A 17,277-nucleotide genomic window follows, 5' to 3' on the forward strand; every position below is an offset into this window, starting at 1 on the left:
GGGAGATGGGAGTTGGAGTCTGGGACAGTCCTGTTGCAGGGCCCTTCACCCCTCCCCAGGTTTATTTTCAAGAGGAAAGCTGACACTTGCCTTAGGGGGTGGCGGGCATCCCATTCCCGTCTCTCAGCCTAAATATAGCATGACAAGGTGGCAGGAAGGGTGTCCCCGGATTAGGGTGTTCCCCTCTCCTTTCCCCATCCCAGCCAAGGCAACATAGAAGGAGGCCACAGTTGTTTATTAAGGTGGAGGAGGGACACTTCCCAGGCTTTGAATGTTCACTGGAGTCACCTCCCTGACCTCTCCATACTCTTCCCAATCCCTAAACACCCAGCATGTCCCACCTCTACCAGAGGTAGTCTATGTAACTCCCAGACTCTGATGGGGTAGCACAGCACAGGAGAGTTAGCCAAGAGGAGTAACAGTCTCTGTCCCCCTTCTTTCTCTGCCTCCCCCCTCTCTTTGGTCTCTCCCCCCCTTCCTGCATCTCTCTTTCTCTTTATCTCTGTCCCCCCCCCCAGTTCTCTGTTCCCCTCTCTCTGGGTCTCCGACCCTTCCCCTCTGGTTCTCTCCCCCTGCTGTGGATCTCCATTGTACCCCTGGGTCTCTGACCCCTCTCAGGCCACTGCTCTCTTCTCTCCTGCTCCCCTTCCTCCTCGTGGGTGTCTTTCTTTGCCTCTGTCGCTGTCCTCTCTGTAGGTCTTGGTTCCTCTTTGCCTCGATCTCCTCCTCTTCTGGTCTCTGTGCTGGGCACTGCCTGCCTCCAAGACTCTGCCTCTCATGTCTGTCCCCAATGAAGGAGTCCGTCTCCATTTCTGTCTCCAGGTGTGCCGTTCTCTCCATTTCAGATAAAAGTGACAACCTCCATAGCTTATATCTCCCTAGATTATATTATTTCTGACCTTTATCAAACTTTCTCCACAATCTGTACTTTCTATCTCTCTTTGTAAAAAAGGTAGTTGGATAAAACTGAATTTCTTAGTTGTTCCAAACTGAATTTCTTAGCTGCATTCTGAGTTGCTAACAGAGACTTCATGAGAAGTGTGTTCCCCTCAAATCAGTTTCCTTCTAATGTGTTACCCTGGTGCCTCTAAGATTTCATTTGACCAAAAAAAACAAAACAACAACAAAAACAAGGAGAGGGGTTGTTATAGCTAAAAATAACAACAACAACACTCTGTAAACCACTGGATGAGTTTTAATAAATTGATACGAGTGCTTTGAATGATGCCTGGCACACATAGGGGAAGCCCTGTATGTGTTAGTGATTTAACCCTCCTCCTCTTCCACTAACCCTCAGTTCTGAAAGACTTCTTAAAATGTTTGGCTTCATGACCTTAGGTAACACCCTCCTCTCTGAGCCTCAGTTTTCTTGTTTGTGAGGCTGTTTGGACTTGAGAGGTCCTGTGAGTACCAGGCTGATGAGACACGTGGGGTCAGGCAGCCTGCCATAAGCCCTGGCCCCTGGTAACAGTGACGGGCTGTCTGACCTTGGGAAGCCACGCTCATGCTCTAAGTCTGGTTCTTCCCCAGTTTGTCTGACAGCTGTCCTGGGCTGTGGGAGATGGGGTGGCCCACCCCGACTTGGGATTCCATGGAACAGAGACTGCGTCTCTCTTGGGCTCAGGGCACTGCCTTTTTCTTTAGTTCTCTTTCTCTGGGGCACTCTGGTCTGCCTCTAGTTCTGGGTGTCTGTCTCTCCCTGGGTGCCTGATGCCCTACTCTGGGCCTCGACCCCCCACTCTTGGTCTCTTTCTCCTTCTTGCTTTGAGTTTCTGTCCCCCTCCCTCTCGGACCTTGTCTCCTCCTCCCTGAGTCTCTTTTCCTCTCTCTTCAGGTCTTTGTCTCCTCTTCTTTAGATTTCTCTCTTTCTCTGAGTCTCCATCCTTCCCTAAGTCTCTGTCTCCCTCCTCTGGGTTTCTGTCCCCCAGTCATGTCTGGATAGAGTACAGACAGTGAGTCCTGCTCTCCCCCTCACCCCCTTCCCTTGTGGCTCTGATGTCCATGTCTGGAAGCAAAACTGTAGGCAAGGACAGATAGTAAGGGGGTTTCCATGGTAAATGAATCAGATGTGGAGTAAATGGAAGGACTGTCCAGTTCAGTTTGTCTCCCAGAGTCAACAATGCCATGTTCACATCCTGATACGTGATCCATTCCCAGTGCTGATATTCTTGGGTCCTGGTGCTATCACTAAATCCAAAACGAACCAACATGGTCCTGTGGAGTTCATGCACACAGTCCAACTCAACCCAACATTCCTACCAGACTCACAGTGACGAACTCAATGTAACTCAACTCAGCACGGCCCTATGAACTGGCCCTACGAGATTCATATGGTTATACAACTCAGTACGGTTCAACTTAATGTAGCCGTGAAAAACTTCCAGCCACATAACTCTACTCAATTCAACCCAACAGAACCCTGAGAGACTCACACGGTCATACATCCCAACTCAACTTAACCTAATGTGACCTACAAAGTTCACATTCTATCATTTGACTCTTGGTATTTCTACATGACTCACAAGTTCACAGGACCTAAAATAACATAGCCATAGAAGAATCACAAAGCCACACAATTTCCAACATGTCTCAACTCCACAACATCATGCATGAACATGGCCCTAGGCCTAGGGGACTCATCTCACAGAATCCCGCACAATGCAGTTGGACGAGGCTCACCTAGACTCACAACCCAACCCAACACAACACAACTCAACACAGAACAAAGAAACTCACACACTATGTGACCAGATCTATTTCAACACTACCCCAAAAAGCTCCACAGCCTTGCAAAAACCAATGCAGCCTCCCCTCAGCTCAGCATACCTCATTGCCATTCATTGCCACCTAAGGGAGGTACCTACAGGAGTACCAAGCCACAACTCAAGACCCAGTAAGACTCGGTGTTCCTCAATTCATTACCATTTAACCTAGTTCTTCCTAATCCCAACCCCCTCCCCCCAAACTTCCCCTCCATCTTCCCCTCCATCCCTCTAAGGAAATGTGAGGTCCTCCAGGCCTCCACTGTCCCTCACACTTCGGTGACCATGTGTTTTCCAGGGGGGGGCCAGAGTGAAGGTGATAGCTCAGGCACATCTCCGTCCACCAATCCCCCATTGACCTTGCCCTCTAGTGGCCCACAGGGCTGCGTGTCCACATGGCTGTACATGCCAGCCTCTTCATCCTCTGTCTCTCGGTGGTAAAAGTAGCTGAAGTTGGAGACAATGACTGGCACAGGCAGGGAAATGGTTAGTACGCCGGCGATGGCGCACAGAGAGCCCACTATCTTGCCACCCACGGTGACGGGTGCCATGTCTCCATAGCCGACTGTAGTCATGGTGACCACTGCCCACCAGAAGGACTCAGGGATGCTGGTGAAATAAGAGTCTTCCCGATCGACCTCAGCAAAGTAGACTGCGCTGGAGAAGAGGACTACACCGATGAAGAGAAAGAAGATAAGGAGGCCCAGCTCACGCATGGAAGCCCGCAGCGTCTGGCCCAAGATCTGCAGGCCCTTTGAGTGCCTAGACAACTTGAAGATGCGAAAGACGCGTACCAGTCGGATGACTCGCAGGATGGCCAAGGACATGGCTGGCTGGCCCACCCCCCGCTGCCGGGCCAGCTCCGTGCCCAGCGCCACAAAGTAGGGCAGGATGGCCACAAAATCAATGAGGTTCATCACATTCTTGAAGAAGGCTGTCTTGCTTGGGCAGGCCAACAGGCGCACCAGCAGCTCGAAGGAGAACCAACAGATGCACAGTGTCTCCACCACAAAGAACGGGTCATCGAAGGGTGTGCGAGGTGGAGATCCAGGCACAGGGCTGGAGCCATTCAGCCGAGTGGGGAACTGCAAGAAGGAAGGGGTTAAGGGAGGACCACACCAGGGCTGGGACACACTGGAATGGTCACATTCATTTTTTAAAAATCCAACTACTGCCTGACCAGGCAGTGGCGCAGTGAATAGAGCGTCATTCTGGGATGCGGAGGACCCAGGTTCGAGACCCTGAGGTAGCCAGCTTGAGCGCGGCCTCATCTGGTTTGAGCAGAGCTCATCAGCTTGGACCCAAGGTCGCTGGCTTGAGCAGGGGGTCACTCGATCTGCTATAGCCCCATGGTCAGGGCATATATGAAAAAGCAATCAATGAACAACTAAGGTGTCGCAATGAAAAACTAATGATTGATGCTTCTCATCTCTCTCCGTTCCTGTCTGTCTGTCCCTATTTGTTCCTCTCTCTGTCTCTGAAAAAATAAAAATAAATAAAAATCCAACTACTTAAAAAAAAATACAACTACTTATCTACAAAATGATCAATGGCTATTGCCCCCAGGTTACCAGTGTCCCAGCTGTCATAGACTCTCCCAGGATCCCAGGATTACCCCGGGACAGCTGGCCCCGTGGTCCCTCATCCTTCATTGATGGGGCTTCCAGAAATGATGATTGAGTGGGGTTCCCTTCCAAAGCCCACCCCAGCATTAATTTTCTAGGCAGGGATGGTCCCTGGACTGTCCCCATTCCCTTGTGCCCTGCCCTCCCAAATTCAGCCTAGGCTGTAATGGTTAAAGATCTTTCTGTCTGCCAAACCTCAGGGCCTCTCCTCCTACAGCTCCCAGCCAAACTTTCTTTGAGATGGATTCCTCCCCTACCCTAGCCCTCAGGGCCCACCACGCTGTCTCCTGCTACCTTTCTTCAAGCCCAATTCTCACCACCTCCAGTCCATCCCTCCCATGAATTACTACCAGCTGCGCAGATCCCAGATTTTTCAGGTTCTCTGCCCAGTTTTGATTTTTTTATGTACCTACCCGTCCTCCTGTCCTCCTCAAGCCAAGTTTCTCACCCGCCTTAACCCTGCCCTTTGATAGGACAGGTCCTCGTATTCAGATCCTCAGGCCCCGCCCCCATTGTTATACCTTCCGAGTCCCCAGCTTTTAATGATGGTGTCTGTCTCCTGACAGGTTTTGTCCCTGGGTTGCCCATTCCTCAAAGCCCCCTGCCCCAACTATGATTGGCCAGGTGCCCCCGCCCACCTACACCCAGACCCCACCTTCTTGAAAGGCCGCGCCTCCCAATGCCTTTAACACGATTTTGATTGGCCAGACCTGTTGGCTCCGCCTACACCACATAAACACGCCCCTTTCATCTGAGGCCCCGCCTCCTCACCTGTCCCGGAGCAGCCACAGCCGCAAGCCCCGGTTTGTCGCGGTCGTCACGGAAGTCAGGCAACGTCTCGAGACAGAAAACGACGATGGAGACGAGGATGACGAGCACAGAGACGACGGCGAGCACACGCGCGGCCTGCGAGCTCTCGGGGAACTCGAAGAGCAGCCACAGCTGGCGCGCGAAGGCGCGGCGCGGCAAGGGTCGCTCCGGCGGCACCGGACAGCCCTCATCCTCGCGCAGGCGCGCTAGCGCCGCCGCGCCCAGCCCATAGAAGGCCACCTCCTCCAGGAAGACGTCGAGCGGCACGTGCGCTGGTCGCCGCAGCCGCCCGCCGGACTGATAGTAGTAAAGCACAGCGTCGAAGCTGGGCCGATGCCGGTCGAAGAAGTATTCGCGGCGCGCCCCGTCGTAGAAGCGGCTGCGACGCGCCGGGTCTCCTAGTAGCGTGTCCGGGAAGCGACCCAGCGTGCGCTCCCGCGTCTCGAACCGCAGCCCGGCCACGTTGAGGACCAGCCGCTCGCAGCAGCCACACGGCGGCGGGCACCGCGGCTCCATGGCGCGCGCAGCCCCGGGGACCCGCCGACGGACGTGTGGCCCCGACGCCCGACCCGGCCCAGCCCCACCTCAGCCGCCGCCGCCCCAGCCTGGTGTCCGATGTCCACGCGTAAAAATAGCCCGGCCCTCCGGCCAGGGCGCGGGGGAGGGGGCGCCGTGACCCCGGCAGGGCAGAGGGTAGCCGCGCGCCCTCTGCCGGGGCGCCCGCCTTTGCCCCCAGCCACCGCCGAACTGCAATTTCTCCGTGTCTATCCCGCTTTCTGGTTCCCTTTCCCTTGGTCTCTCCATAACTCAGGATCTGTCCTGCGTGTCTACGGGTTTCCGTGTTTGTCCCTCGTCTTTTTTTAAAAAATGAGTATCTGAGCTCCTCTGCTCAAAAAGTCACAAATTTCCACCTTCTCTTTTACATCTGGCTATGCCTTTGATTTGGATCTCTGTCAGGGCTGTATCTCTGAGTGTCTTGGTGGGGCAATTCTTTCCGAGTTTTGCAGTTCTGGGGGACTCTGTGTCTTGGTATCTCTGATCTCAATCTTTGTTTTGACTCTTGTTTCTCGGGGGTCTGTTAATCTGTTGTCTCCTTTGGTCTCTGCCTTTCCCCTCTGTCGGGATCTCTGCTTCTGCTTCTTATGTTTCTGGGTCTTTGTCTCTCATTATCTCTTAGCCCTCTGTGTCTCTGTGCCTAGGTTTCTTTGGGCGCTCCTTTGGGTCTCTTTCTTTCCCTGAATTATGGCGAGTCTCTGTCTCAGGGCCTCTGGAGGACTCAGGATCTCCGGAGTCACCTCTCTGAATCTCTCTCTCTGACCATCATCATTCTGAGGACAGTTCCTTCACTGTCCTCTTGGTGATTGCCTGGTTCTGGGACACTCCAGTAGTTGCAGAACAGGAGCATGTGCGCCCTTCACCCGATGTTCTCGCCAGAATCTCTTCCGGGGTCTCCACCTGGGTTTTCTACTAGATACGCTGGGGCCCAGCGAGACCTGAGCTATAGCCCTAAATAGTGTCAAAGGAGGCAGGGCCTGCCAAGAACAGGTGGGGGTGGGCTGGGGAGATGCCACAGGGTCACTCGAAGGGACCGAAGGACAGACAGACGGTGGCCTTCCAGCTACTGGTGTCTTATGACATCGCGTAAAAATAGCCCCTTCTGTTGGGCTTGGTGGGGAAGTGGAGGGATTGGTCACCTAGACTTTGGGAATGTGGTCCCAGGCGCCCTCTGCTGGACGATTGGAGAGACAGTAAATGTCATTACTCCCTGCGAATTCCCGCATTCATTCTTTTCTGGTCTACAGTTTCTTTCTGGGGTGCTGTCACCATCCCTCTGGATTTCTGAGTCCTGCTCTCTGGGTCTCTCTCCTCCGTCACTCTATATCTGTCCCTCTCTTTCATGGTCTTTGACCCTCCTTTTTCTGGGTCTCTGTTCCGTATCTCTACGGTCTTTTTTCTCCCCTTCTCTCTGGTCTCTGTCTCCTCTTTTCTCTCATTCTCCAAGACCACAGAGACCCCCTCTATGTCTGTGTGTACGACCCCTGCCTCTTTCCTGCAGCCCAGTCTCTTACACCCACTTACTGCTGAGCCTGGAGGTAGGTGCTCCTCCTTGCCACTTCTAGAGAATTCTCCCTCTCTCAGCTCCTTGGAAGCTCAGCTGACCATGGACACCTCTCCCCATCCTTCTTTAATGGATTCCCCTTTCCCTCGGGCCTCTCCCACTCTGTCCTGGGAGGTTTCAGATCCTGGCGTCCTAGCCATTACTCTAAAATTGTCATAAGTCTTAGTCATTTCAATATTCCCATAGACGATCCTGCTAAAACCTGTCCTGTAGTGGGTTGTCCTTTCCCCAAAAAAAACATATTTCTTGCCTAAAAAGTACTCCTGGGCCTGACCTGTGGTGGCGCAGTGGATAAAGCGTCGACCTGGAAATGCTGAGTTTGCTGGTTCGAAACCCTGGGCTTGCCTGATCAAGGCACATATGGGAGTTGATGCTTCCAGCTCCTACCCCCGTCTCTCTCTCCTCTTTCTCTCTCTCTCTCTCTCTCTCTCTCTCTCTCTCTCTCTCTGTGTGTGTCTCTCTCTCCCTCTCTCTCTCTCCTCTCTAAAACAAATAAATAAAATTTAAAAAAATTAAAAAAAAAAAAAGTACTCCTGAACATTGCCACACCCTATCTAGAGGATTCCCTGTCCGTGGCTTTTGGGACTCCTTCAACCAACAGATTGTCTTGGAAGGAAAGCCATGTGATGTAAAAGGCAACCCAACTTTCCATCTTGTGTTTTTCCTTGGGACACTTCTGCAGGCCAGAAAACAAGGCCTTTGTGCAGAGGACCCGAGACTACTGGCCTTTGGCCTGGCTAAACTCACAGCTGATGACCAGTTCCAACCTGTAGCCATGTGAGTGAGTCATCTTGGGAGCACGTCCTCTTGCCCCAACCAGGCTACCCCCACTGATCCACCTAGGGCACTCCCCCAGCTCTGCCCTGATTGAAAACTTGTGAGAATACAGAGGGATTTTGGGGGTGGGGGTGGGAGTGAGATTGCCACAGAGGTGAAATTCCCTTCTCACATCATACTGGGGCATAAAGTTGATATGTTTGATCACTTACTTAGTGTCTGCTGGGTTTCTCCACTATAAAGTTATTTTTTCCCCTTGTAATTAATGGCTATTTGGGGAGTCATCTTTCTTTGTTTGGTCAAGTTTATTGAGGTTTAATTTACACACAATAAAATTTACTCTTTACAGCCTGACCTGTGGTGGCGCAGTGGATAAAGCATCCACCTGGAATGCTGATGTCACCGATTCCAAACCCCAGGTTAAGGCACATATGGGAGTTGATGCTTCCTGCTCCTCCCCCTTCCCTCTCTCTCTTTCTGTTGCTCTCTCCCCCTCACCTCTCTAAAATGAATAAATAAAATTTAAAAACCCAGTTTTTATTTTTTTAAAAATTTACTCTTTACAGTGTACACTTCTGTGAGTCTTGGCAAATGAATACAGTCATGTAACCACACTATAATCAAAATAAACCACAGTTCTATCACTCCCCAAAGTTTGCTCTTTCCCTTTGTTTTTTTCTAAGTGACATTTTATTTTTTTAAATTGATTTGAGAGAGAGAAAGAAATGGAGGAGGAGGGAGAGAGAGAGAGAGAGAGAGAGAGAGAGAGAGAAGCATTCATTTGCTGTTCCACTTATTTGTGCATTCATTTGTCACTTCCCATATATGCCCTGACTGGGGATTGAACCACAACTTTCTTTTTTTTTTTTTTTTTTGTTTGTATTTTTCTGAAGCTGGAAAGAGGGAGGCAGTCAGACAGACTCCCGCATGCACCCGACCGGGATCCACCCGGCACGCCCACCAGGGGGCAATGCTCTGCCCATCCGGGGCGTCGCTCTGTCGCGACCAGAGCCACTCTAGCGCTTCTGGCAGAGGCCAAGGAGCCATCCCCAGCGCCCGGGCCATCTTTTGCTCCAATGGAACCTCAGCTGCAGGAGGGGAAGAGAGAGACAGAGAGGAAGGAGAGAGGGAGGGGTGGAGAAGCAGATGGGCGCCTCTCCTGTGTGCCCTGGCCTGGAATTGAACCCGGGACTTCCGCACGCCAGGCCGACGCTCTACCACTGAGCCAACTGGCCAGGGCCAAACCACAACTTTCTTGTTTCGAGATGAAGCTAGTCTAGCCGACTGAGCTAACCAGCCAGGGCCTCCCTTTTGTAGTCAATGCTCCTTCTTTCAGCTCTTAGAAACTACTGCTCTTTTATTTTCTCCCTCTATATCCCTGTAGTTCTTTTCCCCCCCAGAATGTCAAATTGATGAAATCTTAAGTATATAGCCTTTGAACCTGGCTTCTTTCACTTAGATAATGCATTGAAGATTCTCTACTGTTGTGTGTATCAGTCCTTTCCTTCTTAATTCTCAGTAGTATTCCAAGGCATGAATGTATGCCCATTTGATTTTTCATTCATGTATGAGGGATGTTTAAGTTACAGTTCATTTGTGATGATTACGAATAAAGATAGACCCTGGCTGGTTTGCTCAGTGGTAGAGCATCAGCCCAGCATGCAGATCTCCTGGATTCAATCTCCGGTCAGGGCACACGTGAGAAGCAACCATCTGCTTCTCTTCCCCTTCTCTCTCTTCCCTTCTCACAGCCAGTGGCTCGACTGGTTTGAGCATTGGCTATAAGCACTGAAGATAGCTTGGTTTATTCAAGCATTGGCCCCAGACAGGGTTGCAAGGTAGATCCCAGTCTGGGTGCATGATAGACTGTGTCACTATCTCTCATTTAAAAATAATTTAATTTAATCTAATTTTTATTTTATTATTATTATTATTATTATTATTTTTTGTATTTTTCCGAAGCTGGAAATGGGGAGACAGTCAGACAGACTCCCGCATGCGCCCAACCGGGATCCACCCGGCACGCCCACCAGGGGGCGATGCTCTGCCCCTCCGGGGCGTCGCTCTTTTTGCGACCAGAGCCACTCTAGCGCCTGGGGCAGAGGCCAAGGAGCCATCCCCAGCGCCCGGGCCATCTTTTTGCTCCAATGGAGCCTCGGCTGCGGGACGGGAAGAGAGAGACAGAGAGGAAGGAGAAGGGGAGGGGTGGAGAAGCAAATGGGTGCTTCTCCTGTGTGCCCTGGCCGGGAATCGAACCCGGGACTTCTACACGCCAGGCCGACGCTCTACCACTGAGCCAACCGGCCAGGGCCTAATCTAATTTTTAAAATTAATAAAACTGATGTAAAAATCCTTGTATTTGTTTTTTTATTTTTTATTTTTATTTATTTATTCATTTTAGAGAAGAGAGAGAGAGAGAGGGAAGGGGGGAGGAGCAGGAAGCATCAACTCCCATATGTGCCTTAACCAGGCAAGCCTAGGGTTTCGAACCGGCGACCTCAGCGTTCCAGGTCGACGCTTGATCCACTGCGCCACCACAGGTCAGGCCTTGTATTTGTTTTTGTTTGAATGTAAGTTTTCAGGTGTCTGAGTGGCAAATAGTGGGCTGTCTGTGTTTTATGATAGGTGTATGCTTAACTTTTTTGCCATCAGTAGATAATTGTGTCATATGACTTTCTATCTTAATATCTTTTCTATATTATATTCAAAAAGAACAAAAAAAAACCCTTCCTTGGCTGACCAGGCGGTGGTGCTGTAGATAGAGCATTGGTCTGGGATGCAGAGAACCCAGGTTCAAACCCCAAGATCACCAGCTTGAGTGTGGGCTTGTCAGCTTGAGCTCTGGGTTGCTGGCTTGACTAAGGGGTCACTGGCTTGAAGCTCAAGATCACTGGGTTGAGCAAAGGGTCACTGGCTCTGTCAAGGCACATATGAGAAAGCAATCAATGAACAACTAAGGTGCTGTAACAAAGAATTGATGCTTCTCATCACTCTCTCTTCCTGTCTGTCTCCTTATATGTCTCTCTGTCTCCCTCACTAAAACAAAACAAAACAAAAAAAAACCTTACTCATCTCTGCTACTATTACCTGTCTGTACTTCTTTTGTAGCTCTAAAGGCTTTTTCCTACATGAGGTTTCCACTTCATCTCCCATCAACTTGGCAAGGTCACCTGCTATGGTTGCCAAACTTCAGTTCTCTTTTTGTATTCTTCAGTAGCATTGGACACATTGAATACTGCTTCCTTTTTCCCCCTTGCTGCCTGTGTCTCGAACCACTCTTACCTTCTCCATCTTTTCTCATTTCCTACGTGAGTTCATCAGTCACATGGCTTCAAATACTATCTCTACTCCAGTGACTCCCAAGTCTAGGTGTCCAGTCCCAAACTCTTCTGTAATTGTGCTATATCCTAACTTTCAACTCCGCTACTCCATGTGAGTGTCAAATGGGCCTCTCTGACATATCCAAACCCCCAAGTCCTCACCCCAGCCTCCCCCCCCCTTTTTTTTAGCGAGAGAGACAGACTGGAAGGGAGAGAGATGAGAAGCATCAACTTGTTGTGGCACTTTAGTTGTTCACTGATTGCTTCTCATATGTGCCTTGACCTGGGGGGCTCTAGCTGAGCCAGTGACCCCTTGCTCAAGCTAGGTACCTTGGGTTTAAGCCAATGACCATGGGGTCATCTATGATCCCATGCTCAGCTGGTGACCCCTGGGTTTCGAACCTGAGTCGTCAGTGTCCCAGGTCGGCGCTCTGTCCACTGTGCCACTGCCTGGTCAGGCTTCATTAACAGCACCATCAATCACCCATTTGCTCAGGGTACAAATTGTGGTAAGAGATTTATTATGATTAAGGGAAGATTAGCTTCATTTTAAAATTTCTTTTAAATTTGTTATTTTGAAATAATTTTGGATTTACAAGAAAGTTTCAAAAATCATACAGAGCTATCATATATCTTTCAATGACCTTCTGCCAATGTCAACTTTTTTTTTTTTTTTTTTACAGGGACAGAGAGAGAGTCAGAGAGAGGGATAGACAGGGACAGACAGACAGGAATGGAGAGAGATGAGAAGCATCAATCAATCATCAGTTTTTTGTTGCAACACCTTAGTTGTTCATTGATTGCTTTCACATATGTGCCTTGACCACGGGCCTTCAGCAGACTGAATAACCCCTTGCTCGAGCCAGTGACCTTGGGTCCAAGCTGGTGAGCTTTTGCTCAAGCCAGATGAGCCCACGCTAAAGCTGGCGACCTCGGGGTCTCGAACCTAGGTCCTTCGCATCCCAATCCAATACTCTATCCACTGCGCCACCACCTGGTCAGGCTCACCTTTTTTTTTTTTTTGGTATTTTTCTGAAGCTGGAAACGGGGAGAGACAGTCTGACAGACTCCCGCATGCGCCCGACCAGGATCCACCCGGCACGCCCACCAGGGGCGAAGCTCTGCCCACCAGGGGGCGATGCTCTGCCCCTCCGGGACGTTGCTCTGTCGCGACCAGAGCCACTCTAGTGCCTGGGACAGAGGCCAAGGAGCCATCCCCAGCGCCCGGGCCATCTTTGCTCCAATGGAGCCTTGGCTGCGGGAGGGGAAGAGAGAGACAGAGAGGAACGAGGGGGTTAGTGGAGAAGCAAATGGGCGCCTCTCCTATGTGCCCTGGCCGAGAATCGAACCTGGGTCCCCCGCACGCCAGGCCGACACTCTACCGCTGAGCCAACCGGCCCAGGCTCAACTTCTTTTTTTTTTTTTATAAATAAATTTTTATTTTAATGGGGTGACATCAATAAATCAGGGTACATACATTCAAAGAAAACATTTCCAGGTTATCTTGTCATTTAGTTCTGTTGCATACCCATCACCCGAAGAGAGATCGTCCTCCGCCACCCTCCATCCAGTTCTCTCTGTACCCCTCCCCCTCCCCCTCTCCCTCCTTCCCTCCCCCCACCCCCTGTAACCACCACACTCCTGTCCATGCCTCTTAGTCTCGCTTTTATGTCCCACCAATGTATGGAATCCTGCAGTTTCTGTTTTTTTTCTGATTCGCTTATTTCACCCCGCGCAATGCTACCAAGACTCCACCATTCCGCTGTAAGTGATCCGATGTCATCATTTCTCCTAGCTGAATAGTATACCATGGTGTATATGTGCCCCATCTTCTTCATCCAGTCCTCTATTTTTCTTTTACAGTGATTAAAAGCCTTTAAGCAAACTCTTGGCCAATACAGCAAGAATCCCTAAAAGAGTAGTGTCCTTAACATGTTCACCAAGTCCAAGTTGGCCCCATCACCATGCCAAATCCCTGAAAAATGCAACCCAACCACAGTTCAGTCTGTTAGGAGCTGTCACAGGGAGCAAGAGTCCAGGAAAGTTCCCCACAGGAAAAGTCCGCATGGCACTGGAATTGTTGTCACCATTCTATACTTTGCAGCTCATGTCCAAGTCCCAATGACCGCTGCTTCTAGCTGGTAATGATTCAGGTAGACTGGAAAAGCCATTTGCAGCATGCATGGATATGGAGCTTCTGTTCTCCTCTGCCTGGAGAGTTGAGACCAGGTTGCTTTTCCCTGGAGCTCTGTGACTGTGGCATGGTAAAGAGAACCTTGGGATACACTAAGCTGGGTGGCATAGGTAGATTCATAATACAAGTTGGCAAAAGGAGGAAAGAGAGCTCTAAATTAGGAGTAGGTCCCAGCCTGAAATATAAGTGGGGCATTGTCAACTTCTTAAATAACCAAAGTGTAGTTATTTGTCAGGAAATTAGCATCAATATAATAATACTATTAACAAATAATACTATAGATCTTGTTTGAATTGCACCTGTTTCCTATGAATATTCTTTTTAAAAAATGTTTATTGATTTTAGTGAGAGAAGAATGGAGGGAGGGAGGAACAGAGAAAGAGACAGGAACATCAATTTGCTCCTGCACGTGCCCCAACCAAGGATAGAAACCGGTGACCTCCACACTTTGGGACAATGCTCTAACCACCTGAGCTATCCTGCCAAGGCGTGAATATTCTTGTTTCTGGTTTAGAATCTAATTCAAAATCCCACATTATCTTAGTTTTCTCCTTAATTTCCCCAAGGGGTTATTTTCTGGCTTGAGCCCAAAGATCACTGTATTGAAGCCCAAGGTCACTGTCTTGAGCAAGGGGTCACTGGCTTGGCTTGAGCCCGCCAATCAGGGTATGTGTAAGAAGCAACAATGAGTAACCAAAGTGACACAGCCACAAGTTGATGCTTCTCATTTCTCTCCTTTCCTCTCTCTCTCTCTTTTTTTTTTAATTTTAATTTTATTTATTCATTTTAGAAAAGAGAGAGAGAGAGAGAGAGAGAGAAGAGGGGGAGGAGCAGGAAGCATCAACTCCCATATGTGCCCTGACCAGGCAAGCCCAGGGTTTCGAACCGGCGACCTCAGCATTTCCAGGTCGATGCCCTATCCACTGCGCCACCACAGGTCAGGCTCCTCTCTCTCTCAAAAAAAGTTTTTATTTATTGATTTGAGAGAGAGAGAGCGAGAAAGTGGGTGGGGAGGAGTGGAAAAAGCCAATGCATAGTAGTTGCTTCTCATATGTGCCTTGACCAGGCAAGCCCAGAGTTTCAAACTGGTGATTTCAGCGTTCCAAATCGATGCTTATCCACTCTATTACCACAGGTCAGCCTGGCACCTTTTGCATTAAAAATTTTTTTTTATTTTTTACCTTTTGCATTTTTAAATTGATTTTTTAGGGAGAAAGAAAGGAAGATAGAAAAGAAATGCCAATTTGTTGTTCCACTTATTGCACGCTGTCATTGGTTGATTTTTGTATGTGCCCTGACTGGGGATTGAACCAGCAACCCCTGTGCTTCAGGACAATGCTCTAAGCAAGCGAGCTATCCAGCCAGGGCTCAAATAGGTTTTCTTTTTCTTTTCTTTCTTTTTTTTTTTTCAGAGACAGAGAGAGAGTCAGAGGGATAGACAGGGACAGACAGACAGGAACGGAGAGAGATGAGAAGCATCAGTCATCAGTTTTCGTTGCGACACCTTAGTTGTTCATTGATTGCTTTCTCATGTGTGCCTTGACTGTAGGCCTTCAGCAGACCAAGTAACCCCTTGCTCAAGCTAACGACCTTGGGTCCAAGCTGGTGAACTTTGCTCAAACCAGATGAGCCCGCACTCAAGCTGGCAACCTTGGGGTCTCGAACCTGGGTCCTCTGCATCCCAGTCCGACGCTCTATCCACTGCGCCATCTCCTGGTCAGGCTCAAATAGGTTTTCAATATTTTGCTCGCTCTCTCTTCTCCTTCCGGCACCCCTGTGAATGTTCGTATGATTGAAGTCCCAGAGGTTCCTTATACTATCCTCATATGTTTATGGAAAACACTGGCTGCAGTGTTTAACCTCACTTCAGCCAAGCCAATGACAGTTCATTGCCTCCTGTTTTTTATTTTATTTTTATTTTTTTATATTTTGTTTATTCATTTTAGAGAGAGGAGACACAGAGAGAGAGACAGAGACAGAGACAGAGAGAGAAGGGAGGGAGGAGCAGAAAGCATCAACTCCCATATGTGCCTTGACCAGGAAAGCTTGGGGTTTCGAACCGGCGACCTCAGTGTTCCAGTTCAATGCTTTTACCCACTGTGCCACCTCAGGTCAGGCTCATTGCCTCCTGTTTTTGCATGGGGTTTATGAAGAGAGCAGAGCTGTAAATCAGAGAAAAGGGGAATATGTTGGGAGAGGAATCATGGGGGTAGAGGGAGAAGAAAGGGAAGAGCCTAACCAGGCGGTAGCGCAGTGGATAGAGCGTCGGACTGGGATGCAGAGGACCCGGGTTCGAGACCCCGAGGTCGCCAGCTTGAGTGCGGGTTCATCTGGTTTGAACCAAGTTCACCAGCTTGGACCCAAGGTCGCTGGTTCGAGCAAGGGGTTACTCAGTCTGCTGAAGGCCCACGGTCAAGGCACATATGAGAAAGTAATCAATGAACAACTAAGGTGTCGCAACACGCAATGAAAAACTAATGATTGATGCTTCTCATCTCTCTTCGTTCCTGTCTGTCTATTCTTCTCTCTGACTCACTCTCTCTGTAAAAAATAAATAAATTAGAAACAACAACAACAAAAAAAACCCCGGAGGTCATCAGCTTGAGTGTGGGCTCATATGGCTTGAGCACAGGCTCACCAGCTTGAGCACAGTGTCACTGGCATGAGCGTGGGATAATAGACATGAGCTTATGGTCGCTCGTTTGAAGCCCAAGGTCGCTGGCTGGAGCAAGGGGTCACTCACTCTGCTGTGGCTGTGGCCCCACCCCATCAAAGTACATATGAGAAAGCAATCAATGAACAACTAAGGTGACACAAGAAAGAATTGATGCTTCACATCTCTCTCCCCTCCTGCCTGTCCCTGTCTGTCCCTCTCTCTGTCTCTTCTCTGTCTTTAAAAAGTAAAAAAAAAAAAAGGGGGGGGGAGGAGGAGAAAGTGGAAGAAAAGAAGGCACAGCAAGAGGAAGAGGATGAGGAGGGAGAAAACAGGAAGAGGAAAAAGTGGAAGTGAAGGAGAGAAGGAGGAAGAGGAGAAGGAAGTCTTTGTTTTATGCTTCCTTATATTCCAGATAGCTAATTTGATTCTTGGCTTATCTGCTCTACGGTTAATTCCCTGTTAATTATTCTCCATTTCAGTTAGTAGCCTTTATTTCTTTTTTTTTAATTAATTAATTTATTTATTTTTAGAGAGGAGAGAGAGACAGAGAGGGAGAGAGAAAGACAGAGAGAGAGAAGGGGGGAGGAGCTGGAAGCATCAACTCCCATATGTGCCTTGACCAGGCAAGCCCAGGGTTTTGAACCGGTGACCTCAGCATTTCCAGGTCGATGCTTTATCCACTGCGCCACCACAGGTCAGGCAGTAGCCTTTATTTCTGACTGCTTCTTTTCTATGCTGCTGAGGTTCTCACGAAGTTCATTGAGCATCCTTATAACCAGTGTTTTGAACTCTGCATCTAGTAGATTGCTTGTCTCTATTTTGTTTAGTTTTTTTTTTAAACTTAGGTTTTTTTAAAACTTAGTTGTTTTTTGTTTGTTTGTTTTTTAAGATTTTATTTATTTATTTAGAGACAGAGAGGGATAGATAGGGACAGACAGGAACGCAGAGAGATGAGAAGCATCAATCATCAGCTTTTTGTTGTGGCACCTTAGTAGTTCAGTGATTGCTTTCTCA

The 17,277-nt window shown here is 49.1% G+C and overlaps 1 protein-coding gene across 1 annotated transcript; it reads right to left on the minus strand.

The window, feature by feature from the left end:
- Positions 1-229: 229 nt before the first annotated feature.
- On the minus strand, positions 230-5,797 carry KCNA7 (potassium voltage-gated channel subfamily A member 7). The gene is made up of 2 exons (XM_066373944.1): positions 5,159-5,797; positions 230-3,847 (listed from the first exon to the last, which is right to left on the minus strand). The coding sequence occupies exons 1-2, from the start codon at positions 5,711-5,713 to the stop codon at positions 3,032-3,034; spliced, it is 1,371 nt and encodes a 456-aa protein (XP_066230041.1). The 5' UTR covers positions 5,714-5,797; the 3' UTR covers positions 230-3,031.
- Positions 5,798-17,277: the final 11,480 nt, after the last annotated feature.

Source organism: Saccopteryx leptura, chromosome 3 (assembly GCF_036850995.1).
Source record: "Saccopteryx leptura isolate mSacLep1 chromosome 3, mSacLep1_pri_phased_curated, whole genome shotgun sequence".
NCBI lineage: Eukaryota > Metazoa > Chordata > Mammalia > Chiroptera > Emballonuridae > Saccopteryx > Saccopteryx leptura.